This window comes from Euleptes europaea, chromosome 19 (assembly GCF_029931775.1).
Source record: "Euleptes europaea isolate rEulEur1 chromosome 19, rEulEur1.hap1, whole genome shotgun sequence".
NCBI classification, from domain to species: domain Eukaryota; kingdom Metazoa; phylum Chordata; class Lepidosauria; order Squamata; family Sphaerodactylidae; genus Euleptes; species Euleptes europaea.
This window is the reverse complement of record NC_079330.1, coordinates 35,325,116-35,348,937: the sequence shown is the minus strand read 5'-3', so window position 1 is coordinate 35,348,937 and position 23,822 is coordinate 35,325,116. Positions and strand designations below refer to the sequence as shown.

The 23,822-nt window shown below is 46.8% G+C and overlaps 1 protein-coding gene across 1 annotated transcript in view; it reads left to right on the top strand.

Annotated features, from left to right (window-relative positions):
* The first annotated feature begins 990 nt into the window (after positions 1-990).
* The window catches only part of AKAP1 (A-kinase anchoring protein 1), a 38,325-nt gene continuing 15,493 nt past the window's right edge, over positions 991-23,822 (top strand). The window contains exons 1-4 of the mRNA XM_056865174.1: positions 991-2,347; positions 13,828-13,931; positions 15,883-16,009; positions 16,826-16,953. Coding sequence (XP_056721152.1) covers positions 1,009-2,347; positions 13,828-13,931; positions 15,883-16,009; positions 16,826-16,953 — 1,698 coding nt within the window. The 5' untranslated portion in view covers positions 991-1,008. The remainder of the gene's footprint in view (positions 2,348-13,827; positions 13,932-15,882; positions 16,010-16,825; positions 16,954-23,822) is intronic.

Genomic DNA, 23,822 nt, shown 5'->3' with positions numbered 1-23,822 from the left:
GATACATTTATAGATATAATAGGGTTACAGAAACAAAGAGACAATGTAGTCGTTTCCTGCCGGTAACGACTTCAGTAAAACTGAAACAAACAATCATGAGCAATCAGTGGAGGAGATGGCCGAGCTCTCGGCTTTGTGCGCGGGACCCGATATCAGATTGAAGATTTACACGGGCGGGTCCCAACACAATTGTAAATCTCTGGCCGGAGCTCGTGTGCAAAACCGGGGGGGAAGGAGTGCACGGAGAACTCCATTTTGTTTGCGGGGGAACCATCTTGTTTGAGGCCGGGGCTGTCAGAAGCCCTATCTGACATTCCGCCTCTCCCAAGGCCCCCTCCCCGGGTTCCCAGGCTTGTCGGGACAATTCCGATGGAACTCGGTGATCAGCGAGGGAGCGTTCACGTGTTCTGCCGCAACCCACTCATCGTGACTCGAGTTTAAATGTTTCCAGTGTACCAGATACTCCAGCAGACCCCTCCGCAGCCTGGAGTCCAGGACCCTAGAAATTCCAAAATGCTGTTCCCCCTGCACCATGATAGGTGTTGCCTCTGGGGGTTCGGGGTGCCAATCAGGGGCGGGAGAAAAGGGTTTCAGTAGGCTAACATGAAACACGGGGTGCACTCCCTGTAAAGTTTTGGGGAGATCCAGTTCAGCAGTGACCTCGTTGATTACTCGGGATATAGTGAACGGGCCCACGTACTTTTGGCAAAGTTTTCTACAAGGACGCAGGGACTTTAAGTTCTTGGTGGAAAGGTACACCTTTTTCCCGACTACCAGATCCCACTGAGGTGCTCTGTGTTTGTCAGCCTGCGCCTTGTACCGTTCCTTAGCCTGGTCCAAATGTTTAACAAGTCCCGGCCAAGTATTTCTGAGTCTCTGAACTGTTGGAGAACCGAATTCTTAGTAAATTAGATCTAGAAAGCAATCAAAAAATGGTTTATAAGTTGAAGCCCCTTATGTGATTTCTCTTGTTTTGCCTCCTAGGTGTGATTGCTGAGGATACTCAAAATGGCTCTACGCTTCCGCACCCTACTACCTTTTGCCATACCCGGAGTGCTGGCACTCATTGGATGGTGGTGGTTTTCATCGCGTAAAAAGGAACGTCCCAGCAATCACGACAGACAAGACTTGGCCAGCTTGGAAGAATGTAGGATAGGATCTCCCAAGAGGGGCTCTGGCTGTAGGGAAGACCCTGTTCCTTGCTCTAGAGAAGATGCACAAGCTGACAGCAAGCTCACTCTGCCTTCAGAAACGGAGCATCCTGCTGAAGCGCTGCTGCCTCCCAACCTTTCACCACCCATCAGGGCAGCCTCTTCAGAGCAGAGAGCTGAGAGCTTTGATTCCTCTGGAGACCTTCCTGTCCTAGCAGGAACTACCACTGAATCCAAAACTCTTCAAGACGACAGTAAAAAACTGGATATCATGGTGGTGTCCCAAGGTGCGTTTGGGTTTCCTGCACAAGAGCCTTCCCTTATCTCACAAACGACCAGTGACTCCCATGGTGTGGATGTTACTGCTGGGGGCAAGCCAGAGCCCAGCCCAGCCAGAAACCGGGTGCCGTCGGTGGCTTCCTTGGTGGAATCACCTTGTGTGGAAGAGTCATTGGGGGATAGCTTGGAGAAAAAGAGGAGTGGAGGCGTTAGCTTGGGCGAAGAGGAAGTTGAGAAAATTGAGCAAGTAGCCATACATATAATTTCTCAAGTCATCTTGGCAGCCACCGAGGAAGTGCTTTCCAGTTCAGTCAGTGACATGACTGACAGACTTTGTCAAGTGGCAGCCAGCCACATTGACAAACCACTGGAAAAGGTGTCCTTGGGAGCTGTTAGTCCTGCAGAGGCAAACAAGGGTAATGACTGTGCCTCTGAGAAGGCGGCAGTAGGTTCTGCTCCCCTACTAGAAGAGAATGCCCACCGTCACACGACATTCTCAAGCCACTTGACACACGGCCTCTTGGCCAACCCAAGTCACAGCTGGCCCAGGGACTCCACACTTGCCGAGCAGCCTGCTGGTGAGCCCATCCTGGTCGCAAACCACAAGGAGGAGCTTAAAGACGTTCCCGTTGTGACAGACGTTTCTGGCTGCAGCACATGCATCTCAGAAGACGTGGCGAGCACAGAGGACCTTTTGGAAAACGGCTCTTCTCCCATTTCGCAGCAACGGCTTGATTCATTGAACATGTCCACAGTCAAAGACTCGGAGCACAGTTCTGTACCGAGCAAGAAACCTCCATCCCCTGCACTTCCTGAAAATAAGGCGCCCTATAGCAATGGCGTACTGAGGGAGGACTGCTTGGACCTGCGGCACGAGCAGCCATGGCCGGCAGAAGTGGATGCTGACCACTCTGGAGGTAAGGGTCCCGCTCTGACTTCCAGCATCTGCCTGCTTTTCGCAGCAGAACAAGGCAAGACTCTCAGTGGTCTCCCTTTTGGGTATTAACTCGGGCCTATGGAGTTGTAGGGTGTAGATAACACATGAGAGTTGTGGGTCGTCTGTCCATCTCTGCTGTTTGTAAAGATTTAGTAAAACCTGCTCATGTCCCGACACAGACCGCTTCTACTGTGCATTTTGTCTAATTAGATGCTTGTTGGTGGGCGACAGGGCAGCGCTTGTGCTCAGACTCTGAGTGAGCATTTCCTAGAGACTGAGAAGGTGAGGAACACAACACAGGGATGTAGTGAAGCTGCTTAATACTTTGACCTACTGATCCTTTTAGGTCATGGGTCCCCAGCCTTTTTGAGCCTGTGGGCACCTTTGGAGTTCTGACACGGTGGTATGCGCAACCACAAAATGGCTGCCACAGGAGGAGGCGGCAACAACAAAATATTAGGGAGTGATCACAAAGAAGTTCTCTTTGACAGGATGCCTTTTAAAACAAACAGTATTTAAACGGTCTTCTTGCATTCCCAGAGCTTACTGTCATTCATGCATTGAAGATCCTTGTGCTGTGGTGGCAGCTCCTTCTGAAGCAACTCTTTCAAAATCTACACAGCCAGTCAGAAGCCCTGCTGGACAGAAGCCCCAGGTGGCCCGCCTGCTTGGCGGGTGCTAATAAAGGTGTCTGGACATTATGGTGCCCACAGGCACCTCACTGGGCACCCCGTTCTAAACCAGTGTTGTCTGACGGGTAGTGGCTTCCCAGGAGTGTGGACAGAATGTGCACATGAGATCCTTTAATGAGAGACACCAAGGCTTCTGGGTACAAAGCAGGTGCTGTTCTGCTGAACTGTGGCTCCTCCCCGTTTCTCTGCTTCCGTTATGTTGTGTGGCTTGAACCAGCTGTGGATACTTCATCCAGCCCTCATTTTGCTGCCTAAGAACACTGGCATCTGTCAGACTTGTTCTGAAAAAACAGCTAGGCTATCCAGCATCTTTCACACTTGTTTACTATGCAAGCCCAATCTGATGCTCGTCTTTTGCGTATGGAGTAGTGCCTGCCCGCCATCTCTTACATCCGCCATGAACTTACAGGTGAGCTGCTGTCTCTCTGCAATGTGGAGATGGGGTCTTGACTTACTGTTAGGAGGTCTTCTGTAACTGCATATACCAACAAACTCTGCTAAGAAGAGATGTAAAATTTCTGGAAATTTTGAAGCCACTGGGGAAAAAAATTTTTTTTAAGAGGAAATGCAACTGTAGAGAAAAATTGAAATTTTTCAATTTTCAAATTTTCAGATTTTTCACCTTACAACATATAAAATAGCAAAGCATTTGACTAATTCTAATACTCCCCAAAATTTCCAATCTTTCCACTGGAAAAAAGATCTTGAGGGAAAAAACAGGAAAAATAGGTTCCCCCCCCCCCAAAAAAAAAGTTTTTTTGTTTTTTCCCTAGGCTTCCACATCTATATTCCCAAACACTTTGAAGTTGTGGTTGTTGAGCATTTTCAGCACCAATATTGCAAAGCCCTCTGAACAAAAAATCAAAGCATTTTGGCCTGGCTTCTGTCTAGATTTGAGTCCCTTGGGGCAAGGTGCGACTGTACCAATGAACCACTGCAAAACCAGTTTGTATTTAGCTTTGGCATAGCCTGTGGACTGCTTCTGTTGAAATTGTTGCTGCTTATATTGCCCTGACCTGGATGGCCCAGGCTAAGCCCGATCTCTTCAGATCTCAGAAGCTAAGTAGGGTCGATCCTTGTCAGTATTTGGATAGAAGGCCACCAAGGAAGTCCAGGGTCGCTATGCAGATGCAGACAATGGCCAACCATCTCTGTTCATCTCGACTTGAAAACCCTACATAGTTGCTGTAAGTCAGCAGTGACTTAACAGCACTTTCCACCACCACAGTGTGTCACTTGGCTTCTCTGTTGTTCAAGTTTGGCATTTGCTCCGATTGTTGTGTGCTTGCTGGCATTTATTTATTTTTAAGAAACACTATCCACCTTTCTTCCTTATAGAGCACGAGGCTTCTTACAACATAGGTAAAACACAAAATAAATACATTTAAAACATAAAAACCGAAATTTGAAATCACAACTCAAGATGGCTATAGACTTAACCAAATGCAGTCCTAAATAAAACTGTCTTCAACTGCTTCTTAAAGACCAAAACTGAGGGGGTTAATTGGTGTGTGGTCCCTTTCACATACCCAAAGCGGGGTGGGGGGAGACAAGGTGGAGTGTCAGATTTCTTGAGTATCAGACAATTTGGGTCTGGTCTACTAATGTAGCAGAACAAGTGGGAGAATGAACACGGGTGAAGCATTTCATCTTCCCCTCTTGCATTCATTTCATCCCTGTAAGCAGGATGACTATCACAACACTAGAATCTTCCATCCTGACGAGCTAATTTGCAGGGAATTTTGAGGGGGGGGGGTTAACCATGTGACTTTCCTCACCTACAGTCTGTAGTGGTACCAGCCTCACCCCCCATTTTGTGGCCTGTGCACCTGGCTTGGATGTGTTAGATGCAGCCTTGTTTGTTGATATGGCCGCCCAGTTTATTGGAGGGGTCTTATTGTCAAGCAGGGCTGCACCCTGCCTCCATACGCAGTTGACCCCTGGAGGGTAAAGGGCCATGCTTTGCATGCTGAAGTCTGCTGTGTTCATTCTCCAGCTTTTCTAGTTAATAAAACAAAACTCAGAGGCGAGGGCTTAGAAAGCCCCGCCTGTGCTGGAGATTCCATCCCCGTTGATGGCATTAGGGTTCTCACATGAACACATGAAGCTGCCTTTTACTGAATCAGACCCTTGGTCCATCAAAGTCAGTATTGTCTGCTCAGACTGGCAGTGGCTTTCCAGGGTCTCAGGCGGAGGTCTTTCACATCACCTACATGCCTAGTCCCTTTAACTGGAGATGCCGGGGATTGGGATTGAACCTGGGACCTTCTGCATGCCAAGCAGAGGCTCTACCACTGAACCACAGCCCTTCCCCTTCTCCACCTTCAGTCAGCTTGTAAAAGCCAGCCAAAACTGAGCTAGATGGAACAACGGTCTGACTCCAAAGGCAGGTTTGTACATGATGGAGCCAGACATGAATCAGCAAAGATGGCTGCCCCATTCTCATCTAATTTGACCCTGAGGGCCTTCTGTGACTCTACCAGGGATTTTTCCCAGCCCTGGCTAGAGAGGTGAGTAAAAGTTTTTTTCATCTGTGCATGCAGACACTGCCCCGACCAGTCTGAGAAGATGTTTTTGCATCCAGCTTCATTGCTACAATCATAGGCTACAGCTAGTTTTTAAATCTATTTTACTCATTTCATTTATACTCTTACTTTTTCTCCCTAGTGGAAACCCACAGCAGCTAACAGCTTTCTTCCCTTCTCCATTTTATTCTCACAACAACCCTGTGAGGTAGGTTAGGCTGAGTGTGTGTGACTGGCCCAGGGTTACCCAGCAAGCTTCCATGGCAGAGTAGGGATTCAGACCCGGGTCTCCCAGATCCTACTCCAACGCTCTAACCACTATGTGTGTATGTGTGTTAAGTGCCGTCAAGTCACTTCCAACTCGTGGCGATCCTATGAATGAAAGTCCTCCAAAATGTCTCTATCTTTGACAGCCTTGCTCAGATCTTGAAGGCTGTGGCTTCCTTTATTGAGTCCATCCATCTCTTGTTGGGTCGTCCTCTTTTCCTGCTGCCCTCAACTTTTCCTAGCATGACTGTTTTCCAGTGACTCCTGTCGTCTCATGACGTGACCAAAATACGATAGCCTCAGTTTAGTTATTTTAGCATCTAGGGTCAGTTCAGGCTTGATTTGATCTATAACCCACGGATTTGTTTTTTGGGCAGTCCACGGAATCCGTAACACTCTCCTCCAACACCACATTTCAAAGGAATCTATTTTCTTCCTATCAGCTTTCTTCACTGTCGAGCTTTCACACCCATACATAGTAATAGGGAATACCGATGGCATGAATTAATCTAGTCTTGGTGGCCAGGGACACATCCTTACACTTCAAAATCTTTTCTACCTCCTTCATGGCTGCCCTTCCCAGTCTCAATCTCCTTCTGATTTCTTGGCTGCAGTCTCCCTTTTGGTTGATGGTGGAGCCAAGAAATAGAAAGTCTTGAACCATTTCAATTTCCTCATTGTCAACCTTAAAGTTGTGTAATTCTCCTGTAGTCATTACTTTTGTTTTCTTGATGTTCAGCTGTAGTCCTGCTTTGGCACTTTCTCTTTTAACTTTCAGCAGTAGTCGTTTCAAATCTTCACTGTTTTCTGCCAATAATGTAGTGTCATCGGCATATCTCAAATTATGAATGTTCCTCCCTCCAATTTTCACTCCACCTTCATCTAAATCTAATCCAGCTTTCCTAATTATATGTTCTGCATATAGATTGAAGAGATAGGGAGATAAAATACATCCTTGTCTGACACCTTTGCCAATTGGAAACCATTCCGTTTCTCCATATTCTGTTCTAACTGTGGCCTCTTGTCCAGAGTACAGGTTGCGCATCAAAACGATCAGATGTAGTGGCACACTCATTTCCTTTAAAGCCAGCTGCAGCTTTTCATGATCCACACAGTGAAAAGCTTTGCTGTGATCTATGAAACACAAGCTGATTTTCTTCTGAAATTCTCTCGTATGCTCCAGTAACCAGCGTATATTTGCAATATGATCTCTAATGCCTCTTCCTTTTCTGAAACCAGCTTGAACATCAGGCATTTCTTGTTCCATATATGGTAACAGCCTTTGCTGTAAGATTTTGAGCATCACTTTACTTGCATGAGAAATTAATTTGATGGTCCGATAGTTGCTGCAATCTTTGATGTCTCCTTTCTTGGGAATCAGAATGTAAATGGATCGTTTCCAGTCTGTGAGCCATTATTTTGTTTTCCATATCTGTTGGCATATTCTTGTCAAGATTTTGATGGACTCCGATTCTGTGGCTTGGAATAGCTCTATTGATATCCCATCTTCTCCTGGTGATTTGTTTCTCCCGATTGCTCTCAATGCAGCTTTCACTTCACTTTCTAAAACTGTAGGTTCTTCTTCAAAAGATTCTTCTTGGAAAGAATCTTTTATCCTTTCATCTCTTCTGTATAGTTCTTCAGTGTATTGTTCCCACCTTTTCTTTATTTTGTCCTGTTCAGTTAATGTATTTCCATGCTAACCACTATACCACACTGGTTTTCTAGTTCTAGATTTGGAGATGAAACTCATAGCTCCAACCATGTAGATGTTTATTTTGTGTTCCTCTATTTTATCTTTGCTGTGATCCTGTGAGGTGTAGGCTATGCCAAGAGCAAGCAGCCCAGTAAGTTACGGTGCAGAGTTTGAACCCAGGTCTCTTGCCATAGGCACTCTAAACATTGGCTGAAGGCGAAGCACTCCAGGGATTCTTTTTGCATGTTGGATAAGTGTGTGTGCTTCCAGTATGCTTTGCTTGTGTGTTTTTGCGTTTGTGTGCAAACTAATTAACAGCACAAATCTTGGAAGCAGAATAAAAATGTGCAGTAGAACCAAGTGTACATGGTTAGTAATTTGAATAATTCACATAGGTTTGATGGTGTAATTAGGTTATCTCCTACAGACTGGGCCCTCAGTCCGTTCCTGCCTCTCTGTTCTTATCCTTTCCTGCCCTTTTCTCCACCTTAGATCTGCAAATGTACAGGAGACATCTAAAGCTTATTCCCATCACTTTATTTGCTGGAGGATCATGCCCGTTACTTTAAGCTAAAGGGTCACACCTATCTTGTCTAGCTAGTTGGCTGCGACCTCATGTGACTGGCATATTTTCCTGGGCCTTCTAGATACTGGTATACAACGTGCGTACTTGTTGCATATATACAGGATTTAGGAGATATTACTGTTTCATGTAGAAACTTGATTGAGCCCTCTTAAAACAAATAGAGCTAGTTGGGCTAATTATCATGCAGTAATGAAAATGCTTCAGACCTCTAGTTTATTGAGCTTACTTAGTATTGGCTCTCGAGTCTGGCAACGACTCTTCAGGGTCTTGGGTAGAGGAAGGACTTTGCAAATTTTGCAGCTTGTGTTCCTTTGAACTAGAGAAGCAAGAGATGAAGCCACCCACATGCTCTGCCACAGTTCTAGAGTGTTGTGGAAGGGGGCAAGATGCGGCAGTTTTGTTGAAACTAAGTGGTAGCTGGATAAGGGGCCATCTTGGAACCCGGCATACATGAATGCACGCATCATCAAAATTTATTTTGATACAAAATCAACTCCAGAAGATTAACAAATGATTATTATAAAAGTAAACGTTAACACATATAATGTGGCAAATATAAAACAGTAAATATAAATTCAGAGGAAAGCAGAGTAGAATAAAGCCCTCCCCCATCATCCAGGCAGAGTTGCTAAGACTTAGTCAGTTGCTTTCGTATCCCACATGCCTGCAGGTAAAGTTAGCAACTCTATAAGTTATCTACTGGGAAGAGTCAGCAAGAAAAACGGAGGCATAACATTGTTCAGATCTTCCCAGTATGTTTGGCAAAGCTGCATGCACTGTTTTGAGCTCATGGTGAAAGAGAGAGTGGGCCATAAATGTGATAATTCTATTTTAGACCTTTATATTTCCCCAGCTCCCAACCAAAACTAGTTCCTGGGACTCTTTATCAGTAGAATAGCAACACTATGCAATTTAAAACTGCAAAGTTGTTACTAGACAAACATCAAAATAATCAAAACCAGCAAAAAACAAACAGCAAACCCATCAAATATTGTTGATCCTGCTCAGTTGTATTCTGATATAGGAAAAACCTGTGACAGGCTTCAGCCAATGTTTAGAGTGCCTATGGCAAGAGACCTGGGTTCAAACTCTGCACTATAACTTACTGGGCTGCTTGCTCTTGGCATAGCCTACACCTCACAGGATCACTGCAAAGATAAAATAGAGATAGGTGTGACCCTTTTGCAGTGGGGGCTTACTGCATTTTCAGAGTTGCCTCCAGTCAACCCCCAAAACCTGGAACCAAAGAGGGTGGTTTTGAGTTTAGGTCGGTGTAATTAGGAACCTGCTTATTTAGTGCTAAGATGCTTCTAGCAACAGGTATGGGGTGAAAAACTTTACACAGGGATCTTTCTTGAGCTTTATTTTTCTGCCAAATTTTTCCCATTTCTAAAGATTTTGGTTTCATAAGATTAATACCATTTCCAATATGCTATTTGGCAAGTGTGGTAGTTTCAAAATTGTCATGTTTATTAGGTGATTTTCTTCAGAAATGTGTGAATGTTTGGTTTTATAAACTGAGTATAGGAAGATATAGCTACTAATACAGATTTTAAAAGTCAGGTTAAGCCTGGTAAGTGTTAATTTGATTTGCACAGCCAAAGCTAAAATTCTTTTGACTCCCCTCTCAAATAGTCCAAGGAACATTGTAATCGCCCATCTGAAACAGAATTAACAGGTGTGTCCCAGTGGCTTCTGTGGGCAGGAGTTAGATTCTGGCAAACTAGGGAGATGGACAACCACAGCATCTCAAACACAGTTCTCTTGGGTGTGGTTAAAATTGCGCGTCTACAGTTTTAGCACCTTTTTTCCTTAAATTTAACTTTGTAAGGGAATTGCGTGCTGTGTTTCCTTCAAGCTTTTACAAGTATTATCACAATAAAAATAACTTCCCCTTAAAGGCTTGTGTATGGCATGTAACTCTTAAACCACATTTTGTTTTCCCCTAATAAAATACTTCAGTTTAGGTATTTGTCACTACCGAGACATCAATTTATCATGATATATGTTCGCGAAACAGTAATTGAACATTTATTTTTTTATCTTTAGTCTTATATCCTGCCCTTCTCTCAGCCAAAGCCAATCTCAGGGAAGCTCTCAACAGATAAAAACAACACAAAAATAGCAACGCGTAAAATGTTCTGAATTAAAACCCACAGTCTCCGCAAACCCAGAGGTCGGCCGGGAAAGCACCTGGGTCCCCTAATCCAGGTCTTAGAAAGTAGAAGGGGAACGGCAAGGGAAGGGAGGGCAGCTATGCTGGAAAAACGGTTGCTGCCCTCGACCGTAGGCCTGGTGGAACAACTCAGTCTTACAGGCCCTGCGAAACCGGGACACGTCCCGCAGGGCCCTGGTCTCAGAAGGAGGAGTTCCACCAGGCTGGGGCCAGGGCTGAGAAAGCCCTGGCCCTGGTTGAGGACAGCTGGACACTCTCCGGGCCGGGGGCCACCCACAGGTTGGTATGAGGTGAGCCCAACGCTCTCTGGGGGGCACATTGGGAGAGACGTGCTAAATTAGTTCATGCAGTTTCTATGTCGGGGGCCTTAACCTTTTTGAGCTTTTGGGGCGCATTTGGAATTCTGACCCAGCATGGTAGACACGGCCACACTGCTGCCAAAGCAACATTTTAAAAAACCTGCTCAGCCAATCAGAAGCCTTGCTGGGGAAAAGTCCTACTGGCCCCACCCGCTTCCTAAAAACACTTGGTGGGCTCCAGAAAAGGTGTGGGTGGATGCGACGGCACCAGATGGCGACGGCACCAAATTGGGGTCCCCAGTTCTGTGGCATTGGATAACTTTCCAGTTCATATTTTTCCAGAAAACCCAGACCACTTCTTCTAGCCCTCTGCCGTATCTCTCTAAAACATTCCTGCTGTGTCACAGGGCTAGAGATATGAAAGCCTAGGTGAAAAACAGAGGGCGGGGTTGTAGGGGGGGCTTTTTCAGTTTTTACAACAGAAAAATTGGGAAATTTTGGGGAAGGCTGTAAAAAAAATTGCTTTTGTTGTGGGAGAAAGGTTTTACTCAAAACGTAGTATGATTTTTGATGTAAGACAGCATTAGGTAATGATAATTCTTCTGTATACAGTAGACAGACAACATTTTCAAGAATACTTCTGAAAAATACTTTTGGCCATAGTTAAGATGCTGTACTGTTTTGGTGATACATTATTAAAGAGCACTGTTTGCAGTGTTATAAAGTTTAATATCCAAAGATATAGGTAGTTTTACGTGTTGTGACTGTGAGAGTTTTCATCCAAATAGACTTCCTTTTTTACTACAGAAGTTTTCTACCTTCAGCTCTCCCCCACCCCCACCCCCGGCTTTTCAGGGGTCCCAAAATTAAGAGGCAGGTGCCTGTGATAGCATAGGCTGCAGGAGTTTGCAGCTCCTTCTCTTGGATACATTTGTAGTTTTTCTTACAGAAGATGAAGCCATTTATACTTTAAAATTCCATAAATATGCCAAATAATACAATTTTCTGTGCTAAGTTACAAATTTGTTTTATGTTAAATTAATTTAAAAATGTAGGTTTGATAGGATTTGCCTATTTCAATTATTCCCAAAATGTCTGTTCTTTGGAAGACTTTGTGGCTTCGAAATTTCCAGAAATCCTACATGTCCCTGCAGGGCAAGCAGAGCCTATAGTTCAGTATAGCCCTGAGAACCTTCTTCCCCCTTGTGTGGTGTGTAAATATAATCCCTTTGCTAGACTTACCAGTGGGCTTTTCATTATGGAATGACTCTTGAATGACTTGAGAGCAGGCTGCTCTTGCAGCCGAAGCTGGTGTGTGTGTGGGAATAGAAGGCCAAGCTAAATAGGATGGTTGGGGTCTGTGATTGAATCTCCCCGTGAATGATTCAGCTATAAAAAGTAGTTCTGGTGGGGGCACCAATAGGGTTTAACATACCTCAAGGAATGGGGGTCCCAGTGCTCTGTTGAAAGATGAGCCCCCACAATAGTACTCAGGTCTCTCCTCCCCCATTCCCAGTGAGATTAAATCTGCAGAGGGGGGTGTTTGGGGAAACAGCGGAGGGCAAAGTGCCCCCTCTTCCCATGTCCTTGCCCTCAATCCCTGTGGAGGTGCTACGCGGCTACTTCTGTAACCTAATGACGCACTGGGCGGAGGGGAGATGGAATATCATGCATGCTCTCTTTCATTTCAGCGTGTTTGTGTCCCAAATAAGCAAGGTAAATACTGCACTTACGTTGTGCCTCTTCATTGGTGTGCTCAAGGCGTGCAGACTGTCTGGAATGGGATCCTGGCAAGCAGAAGTGACATCTAAGACAAAGTGACTCACTTTTTAAACGAGAACTTGAAGTGCTGCATCTACCACCACCCCTTGACATCTGTTTAAAGGCCCTTCATTGGTGACTGCAAGTTGGTAAAAAATGGAGGGCAGGACCTTGGCCCCTGCACAGTTCCATGGCAGAATGGGGATTCGAACCTGAGTTTCCAACACCTTAAACACTGCACCATGCTGGCCACCTAGCACCAGTATTTAGAGGCCTGCCATCTCTGAATGCAGAGGTTCCCTTCAGTCACAGTGCGAAATCACTGATGGACTCCTCCTCCACAAATCTCTCAATCCCCGTTGAAAGCTGACTTTGCTTGTGTCCATCATTACATCCTCTGGCGAGGAGTTCCACAGTGGAATGACTTGCAGAGTGAAATACTTTTGATCCATTCTGAGTCTTCTGCAAGAGGAGCAGTAATACAAATCGGAGGGATGGCTGTCTTAATACTGGCAGAGGGCTTCTTTAGTCCACTCGGCATATTAAACTGGAAACTATATGGAACTGGTCAATTGAACGTAATAAAATACTGACTGAACTGGAAACTGTAGTGTCGCGTATTAATCATGTTCAGTATTCATTGGAGTACGAAAATGGCCGCTATCTAAGATTGCCTGCTGATGGGGTTTGCAGATTCTCCAGTGTTCAGAGTGTATTCGTTACTGTGGTAGTCCCAGAACAGCCCTGTAAAATCAGCCAGTGTTACTGCTGTATTGCAGATAGGGGACTGAGGTTTGAACCAGCAGCCTCTGCAATCTTCTCTATCCTGCCCAAGTTCATGGATCTTGCAAGGATCTTGTTTCATATGGATCTGAACTTGGGTCTTTGTCCTGTGGCTCTGGAGCCAAATGGGGCTCGCTCTGGGTGTGGCTCATTTAAAAAGAAAATGAAATCTCCATGAAGGTGGGTGGGTGGGCGGGATGCTAGAATAACCGGTATGTGGATGGAATGGCAGGAAAACGTTTTTACGGGACAAAAGGGCTTTGTAGAGATGCTTTACAGAAAGGGAAATTGTAGAGGTCAACAATTGCCTGTGATCACAAATGTGAACCATGCACAAAATTATGCTGGTGCACTAAAACAATTGTGCAGCAGGTTCCTGTACATTTATTAGTTACTGTGAGACCTTGGATGTGTATGTGTGCTCTCCACTTCCGAATTAAAGGCTTACTACAACCAGTGTTTGGGCTGCAGAAATGTTTTGGGCTCCATGTCAATTATAAGTTGTATATTTTCAGTTAGGCAGTCAGGCTTTCTTACGCTGGCTCTCTGATCTCTTTCTCTGAATTTTCACATCGTTTGGCTCATTATACAGGTTCTTGGGTTCTGTTATTTGTCAAAACACACCTTCTTTCATCTCTGAACCATCCAAACTGTTTCCTTTCTCCTTTTAAATAGGTTCAGATGTAAATAGCATGGATTCTGTGGACAGCGGCTGCCAGAACTTGGGAGCTGAATCAAATAAGATGGAGCTTGTTATCTGGGAGATTGAGGTACCAAAGGTAATGACCAAACTATTCCTCACCCTGGTGATGTCTCACTGGCAGTAATCCAAACATGTTCTGCACATGGCTGTGTCGGGCACAAAATTGTTCAGATAATGCACTGCTGACTTCAGGCCAGAATGAGATGAAATGGTGGCAGAATTTCTCAAATTTAGCCAGACTGGAAGCTTGCAGTGCGCCCATGTCTCCAGAGTGCACGTTGGATACTTGGAGTGCACAAGCGATACAGATGTCCAGCATTTCTTCTGGGGTTTACAGGAGAGCAGGTACAGCTGCCAGAGAGTATGGGAAAGGGAGCAGCTAGGGAGCGGTCTTGTTTGAGCTTTACTGAAACCTGTAGTGGGAGAAAAGGTCATGGCTGTTGTATGGGCTTTGGAGAGTAGTGGAGTTACACCAAAGCCACTGGTTCTACGCCTGATTCCCACATGCCTAGAAGTAAAGCAGTAGAACAGACCACATCGCTGCAGGCTGCAGATTGTAGGTCACCTTTTGGAGTCCTCTCTGCCAGATGTGAGCAGTCATGCAGCTTGCAGTGCTGGTGTTCTGCTTGCAGGGAGCCTTAACACATGAGAGCAGTCCAAAATGGTGCAGCCCATTCTACCACCAGATGCCGAACATGAACCAGGCCAGATCAAGGTTTACTTGTATTCCATCAGCCATTGAGGAGCTCAAGAAAACCGTGGTTGGTGCTTGAAATTTCTCTTCTGCCCCTTTCAGCAATAAGGCCTGGTAACTGGCTGAGTTAATTTGGCAAGGGGCTAACATTCCCCCACAGGCTCCATTCATTTTCCAGATTCTGGTTCCCATTTCAGAGGTGTATATTCTGTCAACTGTTGGAAGCCACTTCCTTCTGTCCTTCTTCCCAGTCCACTGGGGTGCTTGAAGCTGTTTGCATGTACCAAATAGCCACACCAGTACTGAAGCCAATTTAAATGCAGCAAGTACATATTGCAAATCAGTATGTGACTGTTGCTGTGACCAACAAAAGATAAAATTCAATTACAAAAGGGAAGTGGGCTAAATTTAGCTCTTTTGAATGTGTGTTGATGAGAGGTGGGTGGAGACAATCCCTGCAAGTAGAAAGGTAGAACAAGTGGAATACTAGAACCTTCCTGTACTAGAACTCTGCTTTCTGGAGGTGTTTTAACATAAAAAAAAAATTTTTAAGTCTTATGTGCCATTTGAAAGCATCTCTGAGGGGAGGGGGCTGCCCGCATGCTTCCATGCTGCAGATCCATAGTGGCAGTGGTTTTCCGGGGTCTTGAGCAGAGAATCTCCTAATACCTGCTGCTTGAGATCCTTCACTGGAGATTGAACCTGAGACCTTGTGCATGCAGAGCAAGTACTCTACCACTGGGCCACAGCCCTCTCAAACTTGTGGGCTGGATTTCTGGCCGCTGTCCCTCTCATTCAGTTCTGTTGCTGATGGATGTACATCCTTGGAGATCCATCAGTTCAGATTGGCAAGGTTCCCCGACCCCATTTGTTACTTATGACTTAAGCCAGGTTTAATAACATGCAGCTGGTAGTTGCCAATATCCTGTTTTTACTGGATCTTCCAGCCAGATGCTGTATTTAAGGACCCAACTGCTAAAAGCTTCTTTGTCCCAACAATTCTTCCAGTGGCAAAACTATTATTTAGAGTGAGATGGCTGTCTTTGGAAGCCATTTAATTCATTGTCTCCTCTGTTTTCTGCCTGATGATATCAAGAACATAACTTAGATTCTTTAGTACTGATTTAAAGGCAGGTTAGCAGCCGTTGTTCTAGGCTGGGAACCCTGCAGTGGTGGGAGTACCGGGTGGAATTACTACTGATCTCTAACCCAAGGAATAGCTTTGCTTCTTATGTTGAATTGTGCAGTTTCTGGCTCTTTGGTGGCCATTTCAGATTTTGCTGCCAGCAAAGGTTGACTTCTCTAGTGATTTCTGTGTGTCCTTTTCCTGTAGCATTTAGTTGGCCGGCTGATTGGCAAGCAGGGGCGGTACGTGAGCTTCCTGAAACAAGCATCTGGCGCCAAGATCTACATTTCAACGGTTTCTTACGCCCAGGACTTCCAGATCTGCCACATAGAAGGTGAGGTCGGGACGGGTCCCTCTCAGACTCTCTCTAGCGGGAAGTTCAGCCAGTGCAATGAGTTGATTCTAACACAACAGACTCGCTCAGAACACCTGCCGACTGCAGAGGATGGTTTCACAAGACATTCTGGCTCACATTAATCTTTCAGGATATTTTAACAGCCATACAAATAAGAAGCTTGCCCCTTTTGAAGCCTAAAGCAAGCTGAAAACTGAAGCTGGCTACTCCGTTCCCTTGTGTATGGGTCCCCCCCTGGCTATTTTGGGTTCCGTCCATCCCTGAAAATGTGCAGGTTCTAGAGCATTGCAGAAATGGTGCAACTGTCATCCTTCATAAAATATAGAATATCCTACTAACTGTCTTGCGTCAGTGTGTTACAGCAATTAGTGTCTCACTAGGATTAGGGAGACCTAAATTCAAATTCCCACTTTGCTACCAGGTCCACTGAATGTCCTATGCTGTCTCAGCGTAACCTACCTTACAGGGTTATTGTGCAGATAAAATGGATACAACAGTGCGTGTTGCCCTGAACTCCTGGGGGATGGGCCAAGTTAGAGCTATTAATAATTGAAGGGCCAGTTTGGGCTCTCTGGATAGCATGGTGGTCTACAACTAAAGAGTTTGGTTTCAAAACTCTTCTCTATCACACACCTGGCCTTGTTCAAATCTCTGTTTGATTCACTATTATGTGTATGGGTGTGATCTGCCTTTTGATAGGAGTGTTCTCAAGTATAATGTCAGTGTAACAAAGTCTGCTCTGAACCTTCTAGGTTTATGCTTGTACAGTAATTGCTGTTTTTCTTTTCTGCTTAGGCTCCCAGCAAAATGTTGACAAAGCCTTGAGTTTGATTGGCAAGAAGTTCAAAGATTTAAGCCTCACCAACATCTATGCTCTTCCCCCTCCTACGCTGCCCCTGCATTCCCTTCCGATGACTTCCTGGGTGAGGATTGCCTCTGGTTATTTATTTATTTATTAGACTTATAATCCGTCCTCCCCAGCAAGCTGGCTCAGGGCGGGTAACATCATTAAAAGTACAACAAATGGTGTTAAATCTGTCCGTGTGCCTTTAAATAAGCTGGTCGCTGGCTTGTCAAGGTCAGCCTGTTGAATCACATGGTTGTTCCTTGGAGGTGGATCTGGATGTGCAGGCAGATGAGAGAAGTTCCTGGGTTCTGTGTGGGTTTGCAGGACCCAGGCTGCACATGGCACACTTGTACATTGGCGAGGGGGGTGTCTTGCCCACTTGAATAAATCCTAAATTAAGTCTGGGTAGTAGAGTGAAATGTATTTCCTGTTTTTAAATCACAGTGCCCAAGGTACCAAAAGTGTTGGGGAAAGTACGAAGAGGAGAGAGAGGGGTGGTGGGGGTTTGAGTCAAGTTATGCCTACTCTTGTGTTAGAAACTGTGGCCGACCTCGGCAGGGCTTTACGACCCTTCCTTTGAGCAAGCTGAAGAGTCCTTTCTTGCTTTTGCAGCTTTTCAGCTCCCTCATTATAGCCGCCAGTTCTCCCTAGTTGTGTCCTGGCAGTTTTGAGCTGTTGGCTGGCATTAGAAGCAGAGCCATAGAACTGGCTGCCCCAAGCATGCCGAGTTGCGATGTCCAGCTGCCAAGAGCTGGCTCCTGTGCAAGTTGTGGCTAGCTGAGGAGGCTGTCGTTTTGGGTCCTGTTGTCAGGCATGGCCTGAGAAAAGAATGTTGTGGTTTCTCCAGGTGCTGGCCAAGGCCAGCTCTAGCCCTGCAAACAACATGTTATCTGTTCTGGGTGGAAGGGCATCTTGCATTCTCGGGTATTACCATCACGTGCCCAGGGAGGCAGGACCAAAAAACTTTGTACAGCTTCCTGTCTCCCTGGGCGGGAAACCCAGTTTCCGTCCTGCCTTGTATAGGGTGGCAGCATTTTCTGTGAGCTCCATGCGTTGTGCAGCAATCTTTCCCGTGTGTGTCTCTTCCCCTTGTTGCTTCTCCTCGTGTGTAAGAAGTCCTTTCCCCACTCTACTCTGAAGATTTGGACACTGTCGCGTCTAGTTTCCCTCAGACTTTCCTCCGCTTCCCCGCTGTTCCTCTCTCCCTCCCCCCCCCCCCGTCTTCTCTTCGCCCTCCGGGCATGATGGTGGGCAGCAGGAGGGATTCAGACTCGGACCTCTTGTCCGAGGGGGACCAAGACCCGGCCCTCGTTGTATCAACAGGGCCGAGGCGCAAGGAGTTTTCCGGCGGCCGGAGCGGCGGCCGCACTGCGCTCAGCTCTGACGGTGCAGCCGCGGCAAAAAGGGCGCGCTCTGAGGAGCCATTCCAAAATGGCGCCAAAGCCGGCGAGGCGCGCGAACGGGCTCAAACCGCGGCCCCGGCCCCGGGAAGCCTGCATGTTGAAGGCGCTTCAATCAACCTTGACTCTCAAAGCGGGGTTAATGTATGTGGCGATGAGCCTGAGGCTCCGGTTACTCGACGGGAAACGTTAAATTTGTTTAATGGGGTCCTGGATAAGCAGGCCCAAATGATGAATGCCTTTAGGGATTCTATGGCCCCCCAAATGCAGGGCCTTGATCCTTCTCAAGCTCGTTCCTCCATTCCTCAAAACCAGGGAAGAGGGGAAGAGGAGGGTCACCCAAACGCACAATGGCGCACTAAAGCAGCCCTAAAATCGCAACCCACGAATCAATCCTACCAAGTCTCAGATGACTACCTATCAGTAACCTCCGATCCTGAAACTAGAGAGGAAGGAGAATTTGATTCAGACGAGGACGCACCAGTCCTCATAGAGGAACAGCATCCTCGTCTGTTCCTAGCAGAGGATTTCCAGGCCCTCCTAAGGCATTACTTGCGCTAGATCTCAACGAGGCCCAGATCCAGTTACTGACCCAAAGACTAAGTCCAAAAAGAAAGGGACTAGGGAATTCTTTCCCAGCACCAAACCCAGGATTTGGGAGATCCCATTTCCTGAATTCTTTGAAGATCAAGTCCAAACCGAATTTGACAAGCCCCTCGCAAACAGTTTTCGGCCAACATCAAAAGGCTTTACACCATGGTACCGCAGGCCATGTCACTGTTTCAGCTCCCTCTCATAGATGCCCCTGTAGCAGCGGTCCATTCTCCGGATCTTCCCTCTGAGGACGGGATGGGAAGCATCAGGAATCCTTTAGATAGGAAGACTGAAATTTTGTCCAAAAAAGTGCATGAGGCCTCCACTCTGGCTATTCAAGCCTCTGCAGCAGCCTCAATCATGGCAAGAGCCTCTATAGTTTGGCTCAGAAAAATCATTCAGTTATATACTGGGGACAACCGCAAACTGACTGAAGGGCTCAATAGGCTCCTCAAAGCATCAGCCTTTATGGTAGATACATCATTGGATGCCATGTCTTTTGCAGCCAGAGCTACTTCCTCCAACGTAGCCATTAGGCGGGCGCTGTGGATCCGTCCCTGGCAGAATGAGCTAAAGAACAAAACCCTGACTATGTCTTACCTATATACAGGGGGGAAGCTCTTCGGTGAGAGACTAGAAAAAATTCTAGTCAAAAATAAAGATAAAAAGAAGGTCCTTCCCAGGTCCTACAAAAGAGACGGGAGGTCCTCCTCATTCCCCAACTTCAGGTCATCCCACACTCTCGCTCCACTTAGACCAGATCAGAGAAGGGGCTCATGGGGCAATAACAGTAATTACAGGGGATCATCTCGCAGAGGAGGTAACAAATTTTTTCGTCCCCCCCAGGGACACCAACAATTCTCTAGCAACAAAGGTGACAAGTTTCCAAGAATCCCAAACAGTGACGCCAACCCCCTGGAGATTGGGGGCAGGCTCCTTCGCTTCCACAAAGCATGGGACAGGTCTTACACGGACGCCTTGGTATCTCAAATCATTCACTCAGGTTATCTCATAGATTTCACCAGTATTCCCTGGGACAAATTTGTAAATTCCCCAAGATCAATACGAGCAGAGAAACACCAGAGAACTCTGGAGGCAATTTCACATCTCCTACAGATCCAGGCCATAGAACTAGTCCCTCAAATCGAACAGGGCAATGGGGTATATTCAATTTTCTTTACAGTCCCCAAGAAAAATGGGGACTGGAGAGCTATTTTAGACCTAAAGCATTTGAACAGGAGCGTTCGCTACAGAAAGTTCCGCATGGAGACACTCCGCTCCGTTCTAGAAGTCCTTCAATTAGATCAATTTCTCACATCCCTGGATCTGAAGGAGGCATACCTCCATGTCCCCATCCATCAGTCTCACCGCAGGTCCCTACGTTTCTGCTACAACCAAATCCACGATCAGTTCAGGGCCCTCCCATTCGGCCTGACTTCCGCCCCCCGCGTGTTCACCAAAACTTTGGTGACGCTGGTAGCACTACTTCGCCAAGAGGGGATCACTGTGTTCCCATATCTAGACGATCTCCTGATCTGCTCGAGATCCAAAGACCAAGCATTAGCTCACACCACCGAGTAATCCATGTTCTCACCTCTCACGGCTTCCTAGTAAATATGGAGAAAAGCCATCTGATCCCCTCACAGAGGATAGAACACCTCGGGGTCATCATAGACACTCACAGGAACTTAGTTTCTCTGCCCCAGGACAAGATAACCAAACTGCAGTCTCTGGTCAAAGCCACTATCCGCTCCACCTGGGGCAGTATCATGAAACTAGCCAAGTTACTAGGGAGCATGGTAGCCTGTATCAGTTCGGTGCCGTGGGCCAGGTTACACTCAAGGGAACTACAGAACTTACCTCGAGCTTATCAGGATCTGATTACACAGAACAGGGACAGGACAATTCCTCTTCCTCTAACCTTCCGAAACTCCCTGAGCTGGTGGCTCAAGAGCAGCAACCTCAGCAGAGGACTGCACTTTTTAGTGGAGGATCAAATCCAGGTCTTCACAGACGCCAGTCTGGAAGGGTGGGGGGGCCACCTGTCAATCCCTTGTGGCTCAAGGGTCCTGGTCCAAAAAAGAAAGAAATCTACACATAAACAGACTAGACCTGAGGGCGATTCACCTAGCCTTGCTTCAATTCCAACACACTCTTCGACACAAGCATGTTTTGGTCAGAACGGACAACACCTCGGCCAAAGCTTATGTCAACAAGCAGGGGGGGTCAGGTCTCCCAGCCTCCACAAGGAGATAAAAGTGATTCTTCTTTGGGCAGAGTCAAACCTGTTATCTCTTTCCGCAGAGCATATCAGCGGCGTCCTAAATTGCCAAGCCGACTGGTTAAGTCGACAGGTCCTGGACGAGGGGGAATGGTCCCTCAACGAGTCCATCTTCAGTCTGATTCAGGAGAGGTTCGGACAGCCCCAAGTGGATCTCTTTGCCTCGGAGAGCAACCATCTTCTCCCCAGGTTTTTCACCTGGTACTTTCATCAGGAGGCAGAGGGCATGGACGCTCTGGTGGCCCCGTGGCCACAGGAGCTCCTGTTCACATTCCCGCCCATTCCCATTCTTCCGAGAGTCGTGCGGAAAATCAGGAAGGAGAGAGCATCAGTCACACTCATCGCTCCTCTATGGTCGAGGAGACCATGGTTCCCCAGCCTAAGGAAAATGTCCATCCAACCCCCTTGGGAACTCCCGCCCATACCGGAATTACTGCATCAGGGCCCCCTGTTTCACCAAGAACCTCAATGGCTGCGCTTAACCGCGTGGAAATTGAGCGGGGATCTCTCTTAAAGATGGGATACTTGTCCGCAGTGGTGGATACGATGATAGAGGCTAGAAAACCATCGACCAGGAGGATTTATAATACCTCCTGGAGGGCCTTTGTGCTATTATGCAAACGAAAGTCGGTTGATCTGCTTTCCCCAGGGAATTTCAAAATCCTAGAATTCCTTCATGAGGGTCTAGGACTGGGTCTTAAAGCGTCTACCTTACGTAGGCAAATGGCAGCCCTCTCCACTATTATCACCGAAGTCGAGGGGTTTCCTCTGTCTAGACATCCGCATATATTAGCCTTCCTGAAAGGTGTCACGGCGCTGGCTCGACCACCCTTCGAGCCAATCAAAGAAGTCCCATTAAGAGTTCTGAGGATGAAAACTATTTTCCTCACCACAGTGACATCCGCTCGACGTGTTTCCGAGCTCAGAGCCCTTTCCTCCAGGGAGGGTTTCTGTGTTTTTCATAGGGACAAGGTAGTGTTGAGAACGGATCCTACTTTCATACCAAAGGTAAATTCCGTGTTTCACAGGAGCTTCACTTACCTTCCTTCTGCCCTCATCCTGTGCATCCTAGGGAAAAGGAATGGCACAAGCTGGATCTGCGCAGATTGTTAAGGGTGTATCTTAATCGCACAGCCTCCATTAGGAAATCCGGCGCCCTTTTCATTTCATTAACTAATCCCAACAAAGGGGGGGAAATGTCCAGCTCCGCCATAATTTCGGCAGTCAAACAATGTATTGTTGAGGCTTACAAGGCCAGCAAAATACCTCCCCCCACAGGCATTACAGCACACTCAGTGCGCAGTGCAGCCACTTCTGCGGTCTTCGATAGGCAAGCATCGTTGGAAGAAATTTGTAGAGCGGCCACCTGGTCAACGGCCTCTGCATTTATCAAACATTATAAAATCGACTCCAGGGCCTCTTCTGATGCCGCCTTTGGTAGGAGGGTTTTGCAGCAAGTCTTGGATTAATCCTGAGGCCCTCCCTGGGACATAGCTCTTGGATATCCCGAGAATGCAAGATGCCCTTCCACCCAGAACCGAGAACGGAGCCTTGTTTACTCACCGTGACGGCTCCTTCTGTTCTGTGTTGGAGGGCATCTTGCCCGCCCTTCTCAGGTCTAAGACGCAGCTGTTCTCTAGTTTAGTAGGTTTAGGACTGGGGGGTCACAACAGTTTACGTTTCTACTTACAATACTCCCTTTGTCCGCCATGTTATGGTCTTTATCTTACTGTTCCTTATGTCCTGTTAGTTTCCTTAAAGGAGCTCACTGTTTATTATATGTATGGTACTGTTGTTTTTTGCCTTCTGTATACTTACCTGTCTCCTTAGCTCGGCGAGTCCGAAAACTGGGTTTCCCGCCCAGGGAGACAGGAAGCTGTACAAAGTTTTTTGGTCCTGCCTCCCTGGGCACGTGATGGTAATACCCGAGAATGCAAGATGCCCTTCAACCCAGAACAGAAGGAGCCGTCACGGTGAGTAAACAAGGCTCCGTTTAGACTGGACTCTGTGGGAATGCCGGTAGAATCCTACCTCCCTGACAGCTCCTGGGAGGGGGGTTGCCATGGCATCCAGATCTACCCCGATTTGCCCTATGCTCTTTTATATTCCCTGTACCGTGCTTATAGTTCTCCTACTGAGGCTCCGGCGTCTTGACTTGCGGGTTATTTCCTTCCATCATCCGGGTAGGCAGGACCAAGATCTTTGACTTCCTGTCTTCCCTTGGCGGGAAATAGCCTGCAAACCTCCCAGTTCTGTCCTGCCTCAGAAGGGTTAGCAGGTCGTAAGCGCAGCTCTGTGCTTACTCGGATTAGTGATAGATCTTTCTTTTGTAATTCAGCTCCTTCGTCTAGTGTGTCAGTGTTGTGTTTTCTGTCATGGGTTAATATCCCTCTGTCAGTGTCTTCCCTGCGTGTTTGGTTTATTTTGCGGGCCTTTGATCCCCGGAGGATTCCTCCGGAGAATCAAAATGGCGGACGCCATTGTTGAGAGGGAGGACCACCTCCACTCAGTCAACGACTACCAACTAGGATTGGTTCAGTCTGTTCCGAAAGAGCCCGGTTCTCCCAATGCCCACAATTGCGGTGCTTTAGGGAGCACAGAGCAGGAAAGCTCCGTTCAAACCGCAACAGACGCTCCGAAGGAAAAGAAGACTCAGAAGACCGGAGTGGT